The following is an 18,887-nucleotide window of genomic DNA, read 5'->3' as shown; positions in this document are numbered from 1 at the left end:
CGAGGGGATCAGCAAAGATTAACAGCATCTTGGCAAAAGAACCTGAGTTCACAGGAGGGTGTAAACCTTCAGGCTGCTCAAAGAAAAAGGCAGAACTTGTTTCTTTTTTTTAACTTCACCTTGGGCACAGGGGAGTTTGCTAGACTTACAAGTAGTTGTGAGTCAGAATTCACCCTGTGAACGAGCTAAGGGGTGGGCTTTCGAGGATCTACCAGGATGGGCAGGAAGGCCACACAAGCAGTGTGAACCGGCACAGGCCAATCTCTGGGCCACACTGGGCCCAGACTCACACCCTGTGTTGGGGTTGGGGGAGGGGCGGCGGGGACCGAGGGATGTTAGGAGACAACAAAATGGAACCCTGGGGGCCACGGAGATCTCACCTTCTGTGGCTGCATCTAAGCATTAGCACTGCTGTAACTGCGCTTGGCACCGCCTCTGGGGTGCTTTCAAGAAGAAAGGCAGGGACTTCAGGGGTTTTCATCACATAGACCCCATATTTACATGGACCCATGCGTGGAAATGGCTGGTACACTGGCCAAACCATAACACCTGGGATGTTCTTTCACAAGGCACGCCAAGTCTCTGCACTTGTACGTTTGTAGAAAGACACTCCTAAGGCACATGTTCTGCCCACAAAACTCCTCCTGCTAGAAGGCTCCCTTCCTAGAAGCTACAGCCCACGTGGTTGGATTCCCCTCACCTCCCCAAAGTCCCTGGCCGGACACCCTCACTTGTGGGCAGACCACGCCTCCCCAGAGCCCTGTCCTAAGTTAGGACCCTGTGGATTGAGAGGCCCTGGCAAAGTCTGGGACCAAACCCCCGCAGTCCACCTGGAGGAGGTGGTGGCGACTTACCTTGCACTCACAGCCCATCTGGTACCTGTGGTTCAGGCTCTTCTTCTGGGTGGCGCTCAGGGTGTCCCAGGGCACGATGAAGTCACAGAGGGTGATATGCATATTGCCATTTCCCTCGGCCTTCCCTGAGGAGACAGGGGTCACCAAGCTCAGAACGAAATTACCGGTTCTTCTCTTTTTCCTGCATCTGGATGAGGCTCAGGCATGGGGAGGGTTAGTTCTGACAGTACCCTGAGGCATAGACTATTTTGTGTCCCCTCCAAAACTCTGAGGTTAAAGCCCTGACCCCTAGCACCTTAGGATGTATGACTCTATTGAGAGAGAAGGTCTTTAAAGAATTGATTAAAATGAGGTCATGAGGGTGAGTCTGAATCCAGTAGGTGCCCTTGTAAGAGGAAGAGATTAGGACAACAGACAGACACACAGGGATGACCACTTGAGGACACAGGGAGAAACTGGCCATCTACAAACCACGGAGAGTGGTCTCAGAAGAAACCAACTCTGTCAACATCTGACTCTTGAACTTCCAGTCTCCAAAATCATGAGAAAATACATTTCTACTGCTTAAGGGCTCCAGTCTGTGGTTTTTGTTAGAGTAGCCTGAGCAGACTCATACACCAGGGAATATTTATTCTGAGTATAAGAATGCAAGCTCACTGTAGAAAACTTAAGAAAGTAACTTTTTAAAACGTCTCTCTTTTCATTACCTAGAGCTAACATTCTGATGCATTCCTTCCAATGCTCTTTTATGCACATGTATTCAAGTGAAAAATGTCACTGTTGTATGTAGATTATATTGTTTCCTGTGTTTGTTTTTTTCCCACCAAATATTTATTCACAAGCCTTTCCTCCATTTGATGTTGAACTTGTAATTCTGGGGTGTCCCATTATGAACAATAAGAGCAGAATTTTATAAAATCAGCAATCTGCCCTAAATTCCCTGTATTGGGCGTGATGAGACGCTTGATAAGACACTGTTCGCACCTTAGACTCCTAACTCAGCCCCCTTCCTCCCTTTGTGAAGAGTTCTCACTGGTGACAGGCTGGGCATTAGCAGAGCAGAAGAAAAAGACAGACCAGTGTATTCTGGTGAATGACAGGACCTAATGAGGGCCAGGAAGGTTGTCTAAAATCTTGTCCTTCCTGTTACAATGGCACCTTGTCAAGAGACACAGATGCCCAGTGATGACACCGGAGCCTGGCAGAGAGGGACACGCGACTCCCTGAGAGGCAGACAGGAGCCCCGGGCTGCACCCTGGGCATCTTGGCTTGACAAAGCTGCAGCCCGTCCAACTTAATGATCTCAGGCACAGTCCTGGCCACCAACAATCGCTAACAGAAATACAGCTCAGGGAAGTGCTGAGGCAGCTAGCTTATCCACTGCATCCCGTCAGGAGGAAGTGAAACAGAAACCGGTCATCAGGGGAAAGACACCGGCTTGCCTGAGGCCGCAAGCAGCACCAATGACAGCCTTTGTGCTGGGCAGGTGGCTGGCACCACTCCCCAGGTGTGAATTCTCCTGCTCTTCTTTCTGTCTTAACCACACCTCTAACCTTCAAGCCTTCTATTTTTTTCTTGGACTTGTCTGACATTTCAGGTAAAGAAAAGGATCAAGAAGCAGGAGGACTTCTTGATTGCATTCATTCTGATCCTAATAACTAAAAAAAAGATGTATCTGGGTGACCTTAAGCTTCAAAAACAGCCGTAATTTTTTCTAGACCTGATGCTGAAGCTGATGCTCCAATACTTTGGCTACCTGATGCGAACAGCTGACTCACTGGAAAGACCCTGATGTTGGGAAAAACTGAAGGCAGAAGAAGAGGAAGGCGACAGGGGATGAGATGGTTGCACGGCATCACCAATCCAACAAACACGAACTTGGGCACACTCCAGGAGATGGTGAGGGACAGGGAGGCCTGGCGTCTGTGGAGTTGCAAAGAGTTGAACGCAACTTGACAACCCAACACACACACAGAGCCATTTTCTAAAGAGTACAGAATAGACAGGGGGCTAAATGGACAATGGCAAGTAACTCTTTCCTACATCGTGGTTTCTTCTGGCATGGACCTTGCCCGGCCTGGTCATTCAGTAGAGGCAGGCTGAGTACTCATTCCAGTCGCTCCCTCCAAACTTACGTAGCAACTTCCCCTGAATCATGTGACTGGCATCAGCCTCCCACATCACATTGTTCTCTGCCTCTCTTGCATAGCGTGTTCTCGAATCAAGTCACAAGCACAAAGGGTAATGGTTGTGTCTTAATCCTTTTTTTATCCATAGTTCCTTGCACATGATAATGGCTCAGTAAAAGTTTACTAATGATGACATGGTTATTTGTTCTAACAATGTGTTCCAATATCTTTTTTTTTTTTGCTGTCTTCCTTTTTAAACCTTTTCACCACCAATTCAAGCTTCCACAGAGAGTGGGGCAAAGGCAGGGCATGGAGATGAAATGCAAATTTTTTCTTTTTAAAAAATTTTTATTTCCTTATTTTGGGCTGTGCTGGATCTTTGTTGCTGTGTGCGGGTTTTCTCTAGTTGCAGCGAGCAGGGACTACTCTCTAGCTGCAGAGAGTGCACGGGCTTCTCATTGCAGTGCTTTCTTCTGTTGCAGAGCACGGGCTTCAAAAGTTGCAGCACGAAGGCTTAGTAGTTGCGGCACACGGGCTTAGCTGCTCTGCAGCATATGGGATCTTCCCGGACCAGGGATAGAACCCATGTCCTCTGCATTGCCAGGCAGATGCTTGACCACCGGACCACCAGGGAAGTCTAAAATTGTGTATTTTCAATGGCCCCAGTTCCCAGTTCCCATGAGCTTTAAATGTCATGTGTAAATGGTGTAGCATCTCAGAATGTTAAGAAGAGATGCCTTTCAGTAGAGATAATTAAGACTTGATTTGGTACGTGAGCATCTGTCTGCCTTGGAAAAAAGCAAAGCCTTTCTTGGACACAGAAAAACAGGAATTAATTAAAATTTGTAACTGAGGGCTGTATGTTTACTTTTCTTTCCGGAGATGAGGACTGGAGAAGAAAATGACAGGGCCGAATCTATAACAGTCCCTGAACACAAGCGTCTCGCGGTGCCAACTCGACATGTGAAGCTGAGTCATCAGCCCAGGAGGAGGTGGGCTGCCCCAGGCTGTGTGGTCACTCGTGGGGCCGCAGCCAGCGCTGGCTGAGTGATTTTCTGTGCCCCGTGATTCTTGGTTAGCCCGTTGTGACTCCAGGAAAACAAGATCTAGATTCTGTGCTTCAGAAAGTAAACACCAGATTGAATCCAGAGCCGCCTCACCGAGCCAGGGAACGAAGCCGGCTTAGAGAGGTTCCTCTGTAATGGGGTGAGTCAGCAGCCAGTGGAAGGGCCTTTTATTAATCTTACGCTCCACGGCCAGTCAGGAAACTAAAATGTGCCCCACGTTGCTTGCTTCCAATGTGAAATGTGTGGTAGCTTAAGACGATAGCTTCTCAGGTGGCACAGGGGTAAAGGATCCCCTTGCTAATGCAGGAGACACAGGAGTTGCAGATTTGATCCCTGGGTCGGGAGATCCCTTGGAGAAAGGAATGGCAACCCGCTCCAGTATTCTTGCCTGGAAAATTCCATAGGCAGAGAAGCCTGGCGGACTGCAGTCCACGGGGTCGCAAACAGCAGGACACGACTGAGCATGCTGGCACTAAGGTGACAGGCACACAGTTATCAACTGAGTGCATCTTCAGACATTTTTAGGTTTCCTTAGAAGTGAAGCTACAATTTGGATGCTTTCTGAAGTTTCTGAAATGTATGAGGCCGTTACTCGGGCAATTGTTTTCTCATTCAGCCTGGGGACAGCTGAAGGGGCTGGGGTGTGGGATCAGTTTCACAGGTCACGTACATATTACATGTTAAATAGCCTTTGATGGCAGACATGAACAGCTGAGCTGACACGTGAGTGAAAAGAAATGTTATCAGAGAGTGACTGAAATTATGGGGCTTTCTGCGTTTGACTCACCATGTTCCCTTTGGACATGAAGCCTCTCCCTTTCAGAAAAGGGTCTAAGCACAATGGATGTTCCTATCACATCTCCCAGGAGAAAGAAAAGCAACTACCAGCAAAACAATCATCGCACCACCCTCCACGCCTGTCCTGGATCCACCTTCTTAGCAGCCCCGTGGTTTCCTCGCACTCCTGTGATAAGCAGGGCAGGATGGGACCCAAGCCCCACGCTCCAGAGAGACCTCGCCAGGGCTCCTGACTGTTGGACATAAGCCCTCTCCCCGTCCTGCCCTGGGATCCAGCCAAAGGGCCCTGCGGTCTGGACCACCCATCTCGTGGAATAAAAGAGCAGTGTCACTCTCCTCAGGATCTCTGAGCAAAAGGCAGGTCTGACTGCCTGGGAAGGGCCCCAGAAGATGAAAATCATGCCCAGAGGCCACTGTGCAAGGGGGGTGACTGACCTCGGCTGCTATGGCTAGGCCCTCCTGAGTGTGTGCAGACTGGCTCTTTGGCACCTCTAGAACAAAAGGTCTGCCTTTGACCCAGAGCACGGTAGGTTCTCAGCCCTGGCTGTGCACTGGACTCCCCTGGGGAGCTTTACCAATGCTCTGGGGATGGGAGCCACCCCTACAGATGGTGCTTGAATTGGTCTGGGGAGCTGCCTGGGCATCAGGAATTTTGCAAACTCCCTGTGGAATTCCAAGGAGCAGTGGAGGCGGAGGACCGCTGGGTTAGGCGTCAGGGCAGCGAGACTTCTAAACCTGGACCAGTAATGGCAGAAGCCGAGTGTAACAGACCCAGGAGTCGGGCTGTTGTTGTGTGGTTGCTCAGCTGTATCAGACTCTTTTGCAGCCCCATGGACTGTAGCCCAACAGCCTCCTCTGTCCATGGGATTTCCTAGGCAAGAATACTGGAGTGGGTTGCCATGCCCTTCTCCAGGGGATCTTCCTGACCCAGGAATCTAACACTGCATTGGAAGACAGATTCTGTACCACTGAGCCACCAAGGGTTATGCTGAAAGTGAAAGTTGCTCAGTCGTGTCTGACTCTTTACAACCCCATGGACTTCTCCAGGCCAAAATACAGGAGCGGGTAGCCTTTCCCTTCTCCAGGGGAATCTTCCCAACTCAGGGATCGAACTCAGGTCTCCCACATGGCAGGCGGGTTCTTTACGAGCTGAGCCACCAGGGAAGCCCAGGGTTAGGCTAGCCAGGGTCTAATTTCTGGCAGCACCATGGCACCACTTCCTGGCAGTGTGACCCCAGCAGGGATGTGTTGAGAAACGTGTAACCAGTAGCTCTCCTAGGATTAAGTGTGTAGCGTTTGAATTCTGTGGTGTCAATACTCCTACACTGGCCAATTTCAAGCTACCAACATGACATATATCAAAATTTAATAATCAGTCTGAAAGTGAAAGTGGGTTCAGGTACACACCATGGGGCCTGAGCACATGGCTCCATCCTCTACTCCTCACCTATAAAATGAGGTTCGTGATGGGGGTAGTGATGGAACCCACATGAAAAGCATTTGAAGAACATCAGTGCCAGGAAAAGGGCACTCCTATTTCTATTAACAGGAAGCTGGTGGGGCCTGATGTAGAATCCTTTAAGACAGATTCATCTGTGCATGTCTGGAGGCAGACGCTGGCCCAGACCAAAGTTACCTTCCCACCAGGAGCCACCAGCAACAGGATGTGGGCTCTCTCCCTTCTGAATAAGGGCTTCTGCAGCTCTGCAGTTTGGTCATATAGCCCCTAGAGGGCAGTATGGAGACCCAGAGGGATGGCCGAGGCTCTCATTTTAAAGGGTGTTACAGCCAAAATCACTGCAGATGGTAACTGCAACCATGAAATTAAAAGACATTTGCTCCTTGGAAGAAAAGCTATGACCAACCTAGACAGCATATTAGAAAGCAGAGACACTACTTTGCTGACAAAGGTCCGTCTAGTCAAAGCTATGGTGTTTCCAGTAATCATGTAAGGATGTGAGAGTTGGACTACAAAGAAAGCTGAGCGTCGAAGAATTGATGCTTTTGAATTGAGGTGTTAGAGAAGACTCTTGAGAGTCCCTTTGACTGCAAGGAGATCCAACTAGGCAGTCCTAAAGGAAATCAGCCCTTTAGGATTGATTATTGAATATTCATTGGAAGGACTGATTATTGAATATTCATTGGAAGGACTGATGCTGACGCTGAAACTCCAATACTTTGGCCACCTGATGTGAAGAACTGACTCATCTGAAAAGACCCTGATGCTGGGAAAGACTGAAGGCAGGAGGAGAAGGGGACAACAGAGAATGAGATGGTTGGATGGCATCACCGACTCAATGGACATGAATTTGAGTAAGCTCCGGGAGTTGGTGATGGACAGGGAAGGCTGGTGTGCTAAATCCATAGGGTCGCAAAGAGTCAGATACAAGTGAGTGACTGAACTGATAGCCTGGTGGCTCAGCAGTAAAGAATTCTAATGCCAATGCAGGAGACACAGATTCAGTCCCTGAGTCAGGAAGATCTCCTGGAGAAGAAAATGGCAGCCCACTCCAGTATTCTTGCCTGGGAAATCCCATGGACAGAGGAGCCTGGTGGGCTACAGTCCATGGGGTTGCAAAACAGTCAGACATGACTTAGCAACTAAACAATAGCCTTTAAAAGGACCAAAAAAAAAAAAAAGGACACAGAAAACTAGAAGCTGTTGATTTGTTAGGGCAATGAGGTCTCTACACCACAGAGGAGGCTGGGCTACTGTGATCTCAGAGTCAGATCGTCAGCTCTCTGCATTGTGATTTTTGTCCCTGTTCCCTTCTGTTTAACATTATCTCTCCTATTGTAAAAACAGTAAGATACTGCAAGTGTGAAATGGTGCAGCCGTTTTGGAAAACAGTTTAGAAGTTCCTCAAACAGGTCCTGCCATTCTACTCCTAGGTATCTACCCAAGGGAAATGAAAACATATCCAGGCAAAAACACATGTGCTCAGAGCAGCGTTACTCAGTAAATAAAAGGTAGAAACAGCCCCAGTGAAATGCTGAGTGGATAGACAAAATGTAGTAGAGCCATCCAATGGACTATTACTTGGCCATAAAAAGGAGTGAAGTTCTGATACATGTTACAGTAAAACATTAAAAACTTTAAAAAAAACCCACTAAAACATTATGCTGGGAGAAGCCAGACACAAAGGACCATATATTACATGAGTCCATTAATAAGAAAGTCCAGAGTAAAGAAATCTAGAGATTAGTGGTAGCTGAGAGCTGGGAATGGGAGGGAGAATGGGAGTTAGAAAGGTAGTAGCTAAATGGTACAAGGTTTCTTTTAGACCATGGTGATGGTTGCACTCTGACCCTTGAATTATACATTCAATAATAAATACACCCTGATCCTTGAATTAATACATTTTAAATAACAGATGCTCAGAATAAGACATTTAAGAAGTTCAGAAGACCCTTTAAAAGAAGGGAAAAAAAGCTCCTTAAATATAATCTCTTTAAATATTTATTTTTATTTAGTTTAGCTATTTGGCTGGGCTAGGTCTTAGTTACAGCACGCAGGATCTTCAATGTTTAGTTGTAGCGTGTGGGATTCAGCTCCTGACCAGGGATCGAACCCAAGCCGCCCTGCATTGGGAGCGCAGAGTCTTAGCCACTGAAGCACCAGGGAAGGCCCCACCTTCACACTTACATCAATTGCAATAAATAAAATTAAAGCCCTAGCTCTTCAGTTGCACCAGCCACAGCCCTCACGTGTTCAGGAGCACACGAACAGCTCGGACATAGGGCATTTCTGGCATCAATGGAGGTGTGGTTAGACCCGTGGGTCTCAACTCGGAGTGATTCTGCTCCCCCCACAGGGCACATTTGGGGATGTGGAAGACCCCACGACTGGGGGGAGGATGTTGCAGCAATCAGCGGGTAGAAGCCACACGTGCACGGGTGCTCATCATCTGACTCTGCGACCCCATGGACCATAAGACCGCCAGGTTCCTCTGTCCGGGGGATTTTCTAGGAAAGAATACTGGAGTAGGTTTCCTACTCCAAGAAGTCACAGATGCAGCTAAGTATTCTCCATGCATAGGACAAGCCTGCCAGCAAAAAATGATCTGATCTCAAATATAGTACTGATTTTGAGAAGCTCTGTTCTGGACCCTGGGGGTGCAAGCTAGCGGGGCAGGCAGAGGAGACAATGGAAAGAAGTAAAGGGATTTCTGTATCAATTCTGGTCCATGCATAGTAATAAGTGTACCATACTAATGTTGAGATGTTAATAACAGAGAAAGCTGTAGGAAGACCTGAAAGAGCTGGCTATACTGTACGAACCTGCTCAAGTTTTCTGTAAATCTTTAACTGTTCTAAGAAATAAAGTCTAGTAATAATAATAAGAAAAAAAAAGTCATTTTATGTAAGACTAAAAGAACAAAAACTTTAAAAAGAAATGCAATGATAAAACTGTGGTCTATCCATTCAATGGAATATTATTCAGCCTGAAAAAAGAGGAAATTCTGACATTGCTGCAACATGGCTGACCCTTGAGGACACTGCGCTCAGTGAAATAAGCCCATCACAAAAGGACACATGGGGCTAGATTCCGCTTTTATGATGTCCCTAGAGGAGTCAGATTTCACAGGGACAGAAAGCAGGACTTTGCAGGGGGCTGTGGGAAGGGGAGTTTAATGTGCACAGGGTTTGTTTGGGAAAATGAAAGAGTTCTGAAGATGCATGGTGGCGACGCTTGTGCAACAATGTGGATGTGCTTCGTGCTGCTGAACTAGGCACAGAAAATCGGCTAAAATGGTAAACTTTATGCTATGCATATTTTATCGCAATAAATGAAAGAGGGATACGATGAACAAAGGAACAGACAAGTAGCACACACAATAATATTAAGAGATTTAAAACAAGGTTCTGGGACTTCTCCAGCGGTTCAGTGACTAAGGCTCCAAGCTCCCAATGCAGGGGGGCCTGGGTTCGATCCCTGGTCAGGGAACTAGCTCCCACATGCCGGAGCGAGGAGTCCCTCTGCCTCAACTAAAGATCTCATGTGCTGCAACGAAGATTAAAGATCCTGCATGGTCGCAACTAAGACCTGGCACAGCCAGATAAATAAAAAACTACTTAAAAAAATGACGAGGTTTCAACTCTGCCGTCCGCCTCTTGCCCAGCCTTGAGCACTTCCAGCCTCTCATCTCTGTGTCCACCTGACCTCAGATTTCCTATGAATACTGGTTTACTCTATTCTTTCTCTTAAGTCACATTAGTTCCACTATTCGAACAAGGGGAATGTGGAGGACAGTTGAAAATTCATCAGTCCTCCGATGGGAAAAAGCAGGGAATCCTCGAGACCTCTGAGTAGCACCGTGTGTATCATACGTGTCGTCAAGGCTCTGGTTCACCTCCAGCCGCCCCACCTCCGCTCCCCTGGACGCCCTCGAAGAGCAGCCCACACCCATATCCGCATACACACCTGCAATGAGATACTCCTTCTTTCCTCCAATGTCCAGCGAGACCCCACACACGGCAGAGGAGGGGGCTGTGTAGATAAACTCTATGTCCTGGTCAGGTCCCTTGAACATCTGGAAAAAGGAGGATGAGGAACATAAGTGAACGTGGGCAGCACAGCCAGGAATCCGGATGCCTCCCTGAACACATGCCCCGACCTGCACCTGGGGTACTGCCAGCACGGAAAGGGGATGGGGACACACCAGTCAGACAGGCTGGAAGACGACAATTCCTAACGCACAGGGTTCTTCGGGGTTGCTGTGATTCACTGCCTAGGGTGGCAGTTGTTACCAGGCTGGGGATGACCTGGTCATCCAGAAGGACCCGCCTCAGACACACCTGCCTTCCCAACCACGTGTGAGGTCATCACAGAATCTCCGGGGAGGGGCTTGGATACCTCCAGGTGATTCTGACCCACCACGGAGGGCAGCCACTTTTGTCTCTTTCCAGGAATTCTGATCAAGTACTGGCTACTTGATGCCAGAGCAGAGAGGCACCTCTTAATTAGGAGGTAACTCTCTGGGCAAGAGGAGTTCAACTTGCGATTTCCTTAGAGCCCCTTGGGAACAGACCTGGTGCTCAGGAGAAGGGGGGCATTGTTCCAGCAGGAAGTGAGAAAGCCCCAGCCAGGGGGTTCCTGCTGCCCCACCAGGGACAGTGACAGGCGGGGACGTGAGCGTGGGCTGAGAACTGCCCTCCACTCCGGTTTTAGGGGTGCAGCTCACTCGCAGCCGGGTGAGTGGGGGTGGGGGTAATGGAAAGGGGAGGGCACACATGTCCAGGACCAACACAACACAGGCGGCCACACAGCACCGTGGGACACACACAACTGAGGCTCCACAGTTCCACATGAACCGCATCAGGATTCCTGCTGCGTGGTTAAACCCAGGTTAATGCTATTGTTTGGTTTCGGTGGAGGGGAGAGCTTCAAGAAGCAAACCCAAATGGCACAGGGTCATCCCAATGTCACAATGAACCAGCTTTGCAAGAGCTATACCCCAACCCATGCCAAGAAAGGTTATGAATGACGTCTGTCACCAAAGGGCTGAAAGTGCTGCCTTGGTGTGAACACCTCCCTTTTCCTAACCCCACAGTGGGTCATTAGAGCGGAGATACTGTCTTAACGGCTTCATAAATAGAGACGCTGGCACTGAGACCAGGGCACCCCTTTAAATGACACAGACATAATGATTAAGCATTTCGCTGACCTTTTGGTAACATGTATTTTCTATTTTTATAACAATATGGATGGCCACAATGACTAACCAGGTCACAAAGCTGTCTCTCCAGCTACAGCCTACAATCTTCTTCCCTCTTACAGACCAAGTTTTGTTGTTGTTCAGTTGCTAAGTCATGTCTGACTCTTTGGGACCCCGTGGACTACAGCAAGCCAGGCTCCGCTGTCCTTTACTATCTCCCCAAGTTTGCTCAAAATCACGTCCATTAAGTGGGTGATGCCATCTAACCATCTTGTCCTCTGCCACCAATTCCTCCTTTTGCCTTTGATCTTTCCAGTATCACAGTCTTTTCCGTTACTTACTGTCAACAATAACCTTCCATTAGCGCCAGTCCTGTCCTCCCAGCCTCCCCCGTGTCTTCCCTCCCTCCCTCCCAAACAAGGGCTCCTTGCCATATGACCTTGAACACAACCCACATTCTGAAAAACTGACAAATACCAGTCACCTCCCCCTGGGTCTACAGCTCTCAATGCCTCTGGTCCTACCCGGCCTGGCAAAGCATCTTCTCCATCACCGGCTGGGCTGCCAAGTCCATTTCTTCCCTAACTCCCCTCTCTTAGGTAATGTCCCAGCACACCTCTCCATAGGAGCCGGCCTCTCTCCAAATCCTCACCCCTCTTGAAAGTAAAGCTAACCAGGCAAGACTGGAGCCCACTCGCACTTTGGGGGAATTAGGTCATTTGCCCCGTTAGTTGTGGGCTCCCAGAAACCATGGCCAAGTTCCCACTGCCTTTTGAACCCACCCACCATGGAAGAGGCGGGGAGGCACTCATGGAATGTTCCACAGAAGCTGTGAAGTTGGTGACTTAACGCTGAAGCTCTGCCACTGATTTATAGCCATCAGAGTGAAGATAACACATTTCTGGAAGAACTGAGCCGATGGGAACACACCATGTGCACACAGGTTCTCTGGCATTTACAGATTAAGGAGAATCAGATCCACCTGCAGCTTGATGCCCCTGCTCCTCACCGTCCGCCCCACGCGTGGCTGGGCCAGTTCTAGGGACCTAGAGGCTCACTGAGACAGCGGGACACCCTGCCACACTCCCAAACCTCCCACGGCTCTGCTGGACACAGCAACCCCAGGACGGCCACCGTTACCTTTATCTGCTTGATCTCATACTGAATCCGCTTGATGGGGTTGCCATAGATGTCGTTGCCAGAGTCCACCTCCTTCTTACTGACCGCTTTGGCCCTGATCACTGTAAAACAAAGATGCAAAGGTGAGCAGAGTCCCCCGCAAGACCGTCCTGGCTCCGAGGTTGAGGGGATTTGGGCGGAGTTGGCAGCAGGGAGGCGGGAGGCAAGGGCAGGTAATCCCAGCCTGGGCACAGCACTGGACTCCATCCAGAAGGGGCAGACCAGGAGTGACACCAGAGCCCTCTGCTGACAGGACCCCAGAGCAGCTCTTGTCCCTCAAGACCAGGGGGTGGCTGAGGCCATCACTGATTTGATCAAGGATCACTGTGGATCTCATACATTGGGACTCCGGGGCTTTTTTCCCTTTCTCTCCAATGTGTATGTATCAGTGGCTGGGAGAGCAGATGAGCACACTGACTGGCCGGCCATCCTGATCGTGCAGTTAAGGATGGTGAGAGCCCCACCCCGCCCGCCTCCTCCCATAGCCTACAGTCAGTCAGGCTTTTTCAGGCTGAAGGTAGAGGGGGAGTTACCTTCCTGCAAGAGGCCCCATCATATTTAGGTTGGAGGTCTGACATCAAAAAAGTCTATCCTGCCAGCCTCTGAATCCGTCCTCTGCATGTCCCTGAGAAATGTCCTGGGGCTGCTTTTTGTAATAACACACATTCTATCAGAGGCAATGGCAGAGGGAGGTCAAACATTTTAACCCAAAGGGTGTGGAACGGGAGGAGGAGACATTTAAGAGCATCAGTGGCAGAAAAAAGGGACAGATGCCGAGGGCAAAGGCCAAAACACAAAGGATGGTCCTGGACCTTGACACGAGATGGAGGAGTGGGGAAGAGGTCAGGCTGGGAAGGTTCCGGAATGTTCCCTGAGGCCTGAGGTTGCTCGTGGACCTTGCAACCCAGGGCTTCCTACTAGCAATTAAGCCGGGACCCTGCTCTGCCCCATAACCTGGCAGGCGGGGATCAACAGCTCACGCTGTCACTTGGGCAGAGCCCTCCCTCCCTTTTTTCATTTTGAGGCTTATCAGCTGGTGGCACAGGCCATTCTAATGGCTTTAAAAGCTTTGTCCTTCAAGATTCGGCTGTTCAGGGTCACTGTGGATGAGTGTCACGTGAGCATGGGTGTGAGCAAAATAGAGAAGCAAGGAGCAGACAGGGCCTGGCTTGGAGGAGCCTCCCACCCTCCACCCCAGTGAACGGCTGGAGTCTCAGCCCCTGGCCAGGGCTATCTTTTCCTGCAGAGCAGGGAGGTCCAGGACACAGATCCCCGTCTGTGCCCACCCCCCTGGATCCCCTAAATGCTCTCTGGACCCCAGCCTGGCACCAGAGCCCCACAGCACAGCTCCAATGCCCTGCTCCGGCCCAAAGCCACCCTGATTTTTCCTTCTGTTGGCGCTGAGTCATGACTGGCCGAGGCCACAGGTTCCTGTTTCCCAGGCTGAGCCAGGCCCCAACCTACGAAGCCACATCCAGGAAATGCCAAGCGGTGGGCCACGCCAGAACAGAGGGCCTAGCCCTTGTAACAGGTCATCCTGATCTCAGTGTTTCTTCCCACCCCTCCACCCATCTTCCCACCCCAGCACGTGTTGCCTTTTCACAGCCACACCCCATCCAGCTCAAGCATCTTCCTTGGCTGCCCACTGCTGCCCTCTAAATGTCCTCCTGGCGACCTGGTACCAGCCAGTGATTGTTTCAGCTGCCTTGGTGGTCACCCGCTCTTGTTTGTTCTACCAGTCCATAATACTTGCTGAATCTGAACCTGCCCAGAGGTGTCCATATTTTCAGCCCTGAATGCCATCTCCTCGCTACCTGGAGAACTTCTATTCATCCTTCAAGACCCAGCTGAAATAGCCCTTCTCCATCTTCCATCCGGGAAATCCTGTCCTCTCGTGGCACTTGGTGTATATCCCACACCTCTCATCCATTTTGCTATAAACACCCGTACCCTTGTTTACGCAGAGACGAGGGAGCTTCGAACAGGCAGAAGCTATGTTCTAACCATAGAACAGTTAGCTCTATTTGCTGAGCTGAACCTGAGATAACTGGATGGCAACACAGGCGAGGTTTGTCTTGGTCCCTCTTACAACCTGCCTAGTCTATACCTTATCGCAACACTGCACGGAAGTTTTTCTGCACATGAGTAAACACCAGATCAGTCTGTCCTAAGCTTGCTCTTTCACAGTATCATCCTCAGCGCCTGCTATCAAATGAACCAGGAACATCCAAAGGAGATCACAGGTCTAGAAGAAGCATTGCTGCCAAACTGCATTGTGGTGTACCCAGTCCCGAGTGCTTCTTGAAGCTGTTTGCTACTATTGTTCAGAGGCCCAGCACTCTGCACAACGCTTACTGCCTCATAGGTGTTCAATAAACACTCTGCTGACCATCAGAAAACAAGCAAAAAAGTCAAAACTACCATGAGGTAACACCGCTCATCAGTCAGAAGGGCCATCGTTAAAAAGTCTACAAATAACATATGCTGAAGAGGGAGCCCTCTACACTGCTGGTGGGAATGTAAGCTGGTGCAGCCCCTATGGAAAACAGGATGAAGCTCCTCAAAGAACTAAATCTCGAGCTGCCCTACGATTAAGCAATGTTATTGCTGGGCATATATCTGGATAAAACGGTAGTTCAAAAAGATACATAGACTCCCCCTCATGTTCAAAGCAGCACTATTAGCCAAGACACAGAGACAACCCAAATGCCCCCTGACAGATGAATGGATGCGTAACATTTCATCCTTGTCACTCAGCCATAAAAAAGAATAAAATCATATCATTCGCAGCAACGTGGAGAGACCTAGAGATTATCACACTAAGTGAAGCAAGTCAGAAAAAGACCAATGCCGTATGGTATCACTTACATGTGGAATCCAAAAAAAAAGACAAATGAATAATATCCATGAAACATAGACAGACAGAACTCTGGCTGTCCAGGGGAAGGGGTGTAGGGGGAAGGAGGAATTGGGAATTTGAAATTAGCAGATGTAAACTATTATATGCAGGATGGGTAAACAGCAAGGTCCTACTATACAGCGCAGAGAACTATATTCAATATTTGGTGATAAATCATAAATGGAAAAGCATATGAAAAGAATGTATATAATATAACCAAATCACTTTGCTGTACAGCAGAAATTAACAGCACTTAAATCAACTACACTGAAACCGATTTTTTTTTTTAAAGGAAAATAAGCAAAAAGTACTTCCAAATAGCCAAGACACCCCATTCGATTCCACACAATAAGGTCCATGCATTTTTCTCTCCTAAAAGCTCCTAAAGCTCCCGGGCAGTCTGGGTCCTGATTTGAAAGTGGGCAGCACCGGGACTCCATCCTGCTGTAGCCCCTCCCTGTGACACAGCCTCAGGGAAGCTCCCTGACCTTGCTGGGACGCAGCTACTCATTTCTGAAACAGAGAACCACCACCATTGCCAGTATGGGCACACCCTCAGGGTGAGGGAGGGGACTAAGAGCTGGGCCCAGGAGATGCCTGGCACAGAAAGCGTGCGCAGCTCAGCGCAGAGCAAACACAGCCCCACGGGGAAGAATGGCACTGACTCTCTCACTCCCCAGGGGGACGAGGAGTTAGGAGAATCGCACCACGCTCACTGCTCAGGCTCAGGGAACCCACCCTGGGCATCGTGGACGCCAGATCTGGGTCTGGTAACAGCTTCCTGGAGGACCTGCTTTGGGGCTACAGAGCACACACTCGTCTTCAAAAATTGTCATAAAAGAAGAGTTAAGCCTAGAACGTTCACTGGCCCCTGAGATGCCGGCAGGGAGGTCGGGGGTGGGGTGGGGAGGCTCTCTGATTGGGCCTGTCACCACGGAACAGGAGTTCAGATTCTTCAGGGCCTGTGAACTGAGTCTCAATGTTTCATAGAATGAAAGAGAAAGAGAAGGAAAGAGAGAAGGAAGAGAGAAGAGAGAGCTCAGTTCTATGGAAAACCTTCCCCAAAGCATCAACACCCTTCAACCATGAAGGAGAGAGGCTGGGCACACTCCTGTCCACCTGGGTGCGAGGTGCCATCTGGGCTCAGCACCCTCTGCACAGGGTGGGGGTGGGGAGACACATATAAGTATTGGTAAAGGAACGGCTTACAACCAGAGGATCCCAAGGGCAAGCTACGGATAGCAGACCCAAAGGGAAACGGATGTCTAGGCCCCACATGAGAGGGAGGGCGAGATGGCATCTCCATGGACCCCAGCCAGCTCAGCCGCAGACATCCTGACCTTCAGCTTTCTGCCCCCAGCACAAGCCAGAGTGGGGACTGTCTTCCCTGCCAAGCTCAGAGTTGGGCAACCTTTTAAGTACAAACCCGGAGAGCAGGGGCCCCATTCTGTTGTCCAAAGGGAAAAAGGTGCAAGGTATGGGAAAGTCTTCAGTCATAGAGCCTGCCTTCAAGAAGATCCAACCCAGGCAAAACAGATGGATGATGGACTGGAAAACAAAGGAGCACAGTTTCCACCTGCCAGTGGCTGACAGAGGAAGACGCAAGAACGTTCCAGAAACACGTTTCCTGCACCCAGCACGATGGCATCACCCTGAGCTCTGGAGCCACTCCAAGTGAGGGACGGGCCTCTCTGACACCCAGGCCCAAAGGACAGGGCTGGGGAGTAGCGAAGAGATCCGAAGAATCTGGGAAGAAATGAAAATCGAGGCATGGACTCCTGTTTACCAAACACCTGCTGCGTGCTGAGCCCAGTGTCTGGCCCTGGGGCAGGGGATCAGGTTATGTCCCGTCCACCCCCACGAGCAGACAGCTCTGCTCCACCGCCCCGCCCCTCAAGAACCAAAGGCAGCAGCAGGAGGGAGGGTCTTTACAAAGATCCCTGTTCTGACTGCTTTGCACCCCAAAATGATGGCCTCTCCCCGGGCTGCTCAGATTTCTGTTTCTTTCCCTTCGGCTGTGAACACAACATCTGGGTTTGAGATCAAGGGTGATTCGCTGGCTGATGAATTCACCGCCAGATGTTGGCTACTGGAATGCACAACCGTGGACTTAATTCAAAGCACACGCGACCGCAGAGCCCCCGCCCCCACCCCTGGGCTGTGGACACCACACGACGTCACTTCCCCCACTAGGAGCCTGCAAAAACAATCCTTAGTCCGCCCAGCCAGATTTGGGATGGAAAAGAACGGAGTGGATGGAAAGTCAAGGTTGCGGACGACGATCCAAGGAACACAGGCGACGTTCAGACTTTGAGAGATGACGACAGCCCAGACAAAACCAGCGGAGGCCCGGCTGTGCCATTGCTCCGGGTGGGGAGCCGGGGAAGGGACAGGGAGAGGGTGGGCAGGAAATCTTGGGTGTCCCCAGCACATGGTGTGGCCCGGAAGAACAGCATACTCGACCGGCCCGTGTTGATCCAAGTCTCTCCCATACCCCACTGACATGTGAGTCCTCCCGTGTCTGCGGACCTTATGGGGGAAGTGATGGAGGCTAAGAACAAGCCAAGGACATAGTCTGTGGGGAAGCCAGACCGCGCCACGCCCCCCCCCCCACCCCAAGGAGAATTGCCTTTCTGAAGTTCATTTATTTCACACTGAAATAAACTGATTTATCTTGTCTTGCCACGGTCCCAAATGCTCTCTGGAGGCACCCCATATGCTACTTATATATCCTATAGGACCTTTCCCAACGGGGCCACTCTGCCAACATGGGCTCCTGACCCCAGAGCATGGTAAACCCCTGGATGTTCGGACTCTGACTTGTTCAGGGCCTTGCCCCAACAGACTCAACATCCTTGAATCCTAAGAGCCCAGTGCCAGCCCCAGCACAGCTTCCAGCTTAATAAAAAAATAATCATGGGTCTGCCTGGAAGAGGTGTGGGCATCTCTAGGATTCGGAAAAACATCCGTCTAAACACAAGGTCAAAATCCGGCCCGAACCATCTGAACCTTACGTGTGTACTGACTCAAGCTGGCAAGGGTGGCTCAGCATCCACAGAAGCCACCGGTCCTCTCCCAGGCCAGTGCACCTACTGCAGCCTCTGCTTGGACCTGGGAGGGGTGCCCAGGGAGATGGCATTAACCAGGACCCCACTGCCCTGCTCTTCAATCTTGCTGACAGTTGCATGGAAAATGCCCAGTGGTCCCCCTGGTGAGGCACACATGGCCTGAGAGTCACCTACTGCAGGGGAGGAGTCGGAGGACTTTGGCCAGCACATCGGCCAAAGACCCTACTGGCCCCA

The 18,887-nt window shown here is 50.1% G+C and overlaps 1 protein-coding gene across 1 annotated transcript in view; it reads right to left on the bottom strand.

Moving 5' to 3' along the window:
• The window catches only part of TIMP2 (TIMP metallopeptidase inhibitor 2), a 54,715-nt gene that overhangs the window by 3,517 nt on the left and 32,311 nt on the right, over positions 1-18,887 (bottom strand). The window contains exons 2-4 of the mRNA XM_069541984.1: positions 12,648-12,748; positions 10,274-10,382; positions 855-979 (exon numbers count right to left, since the gene is read on the bottom strand). Of these exons, the coding sequence (XP_069398085.1) occupies positions 855-979; positions 10,274-10,382; positions 12,648-12,748 (335 nt within the window). The remainder of the gene's footprint in view (positions 1-854; positions 980-10,273; positions 10,383-12,647; positions 12,749-18,887) is intronic.

The sequence above is a fragment of the Ovis canadensis genome, chromosome 11 (assembly GCF_042477335.2).
Source record: "Ovis canadensis isolate MfBH-ARS-UI-01 breed Bighorn chromosome 11, ARS-UI_OviCan_v2, whole genome shotgun sequence".
NCBI classification, from domain to species: domain Eukaryota; kingdom Metazoa; phylum Chordata; class Mammalia; order Artiodactyla; family Bovidae; genus Ovis; species Ovis canadensis.
This window is presented reverse-complemented; position numbering and strand designations above follow the sequence as displayed.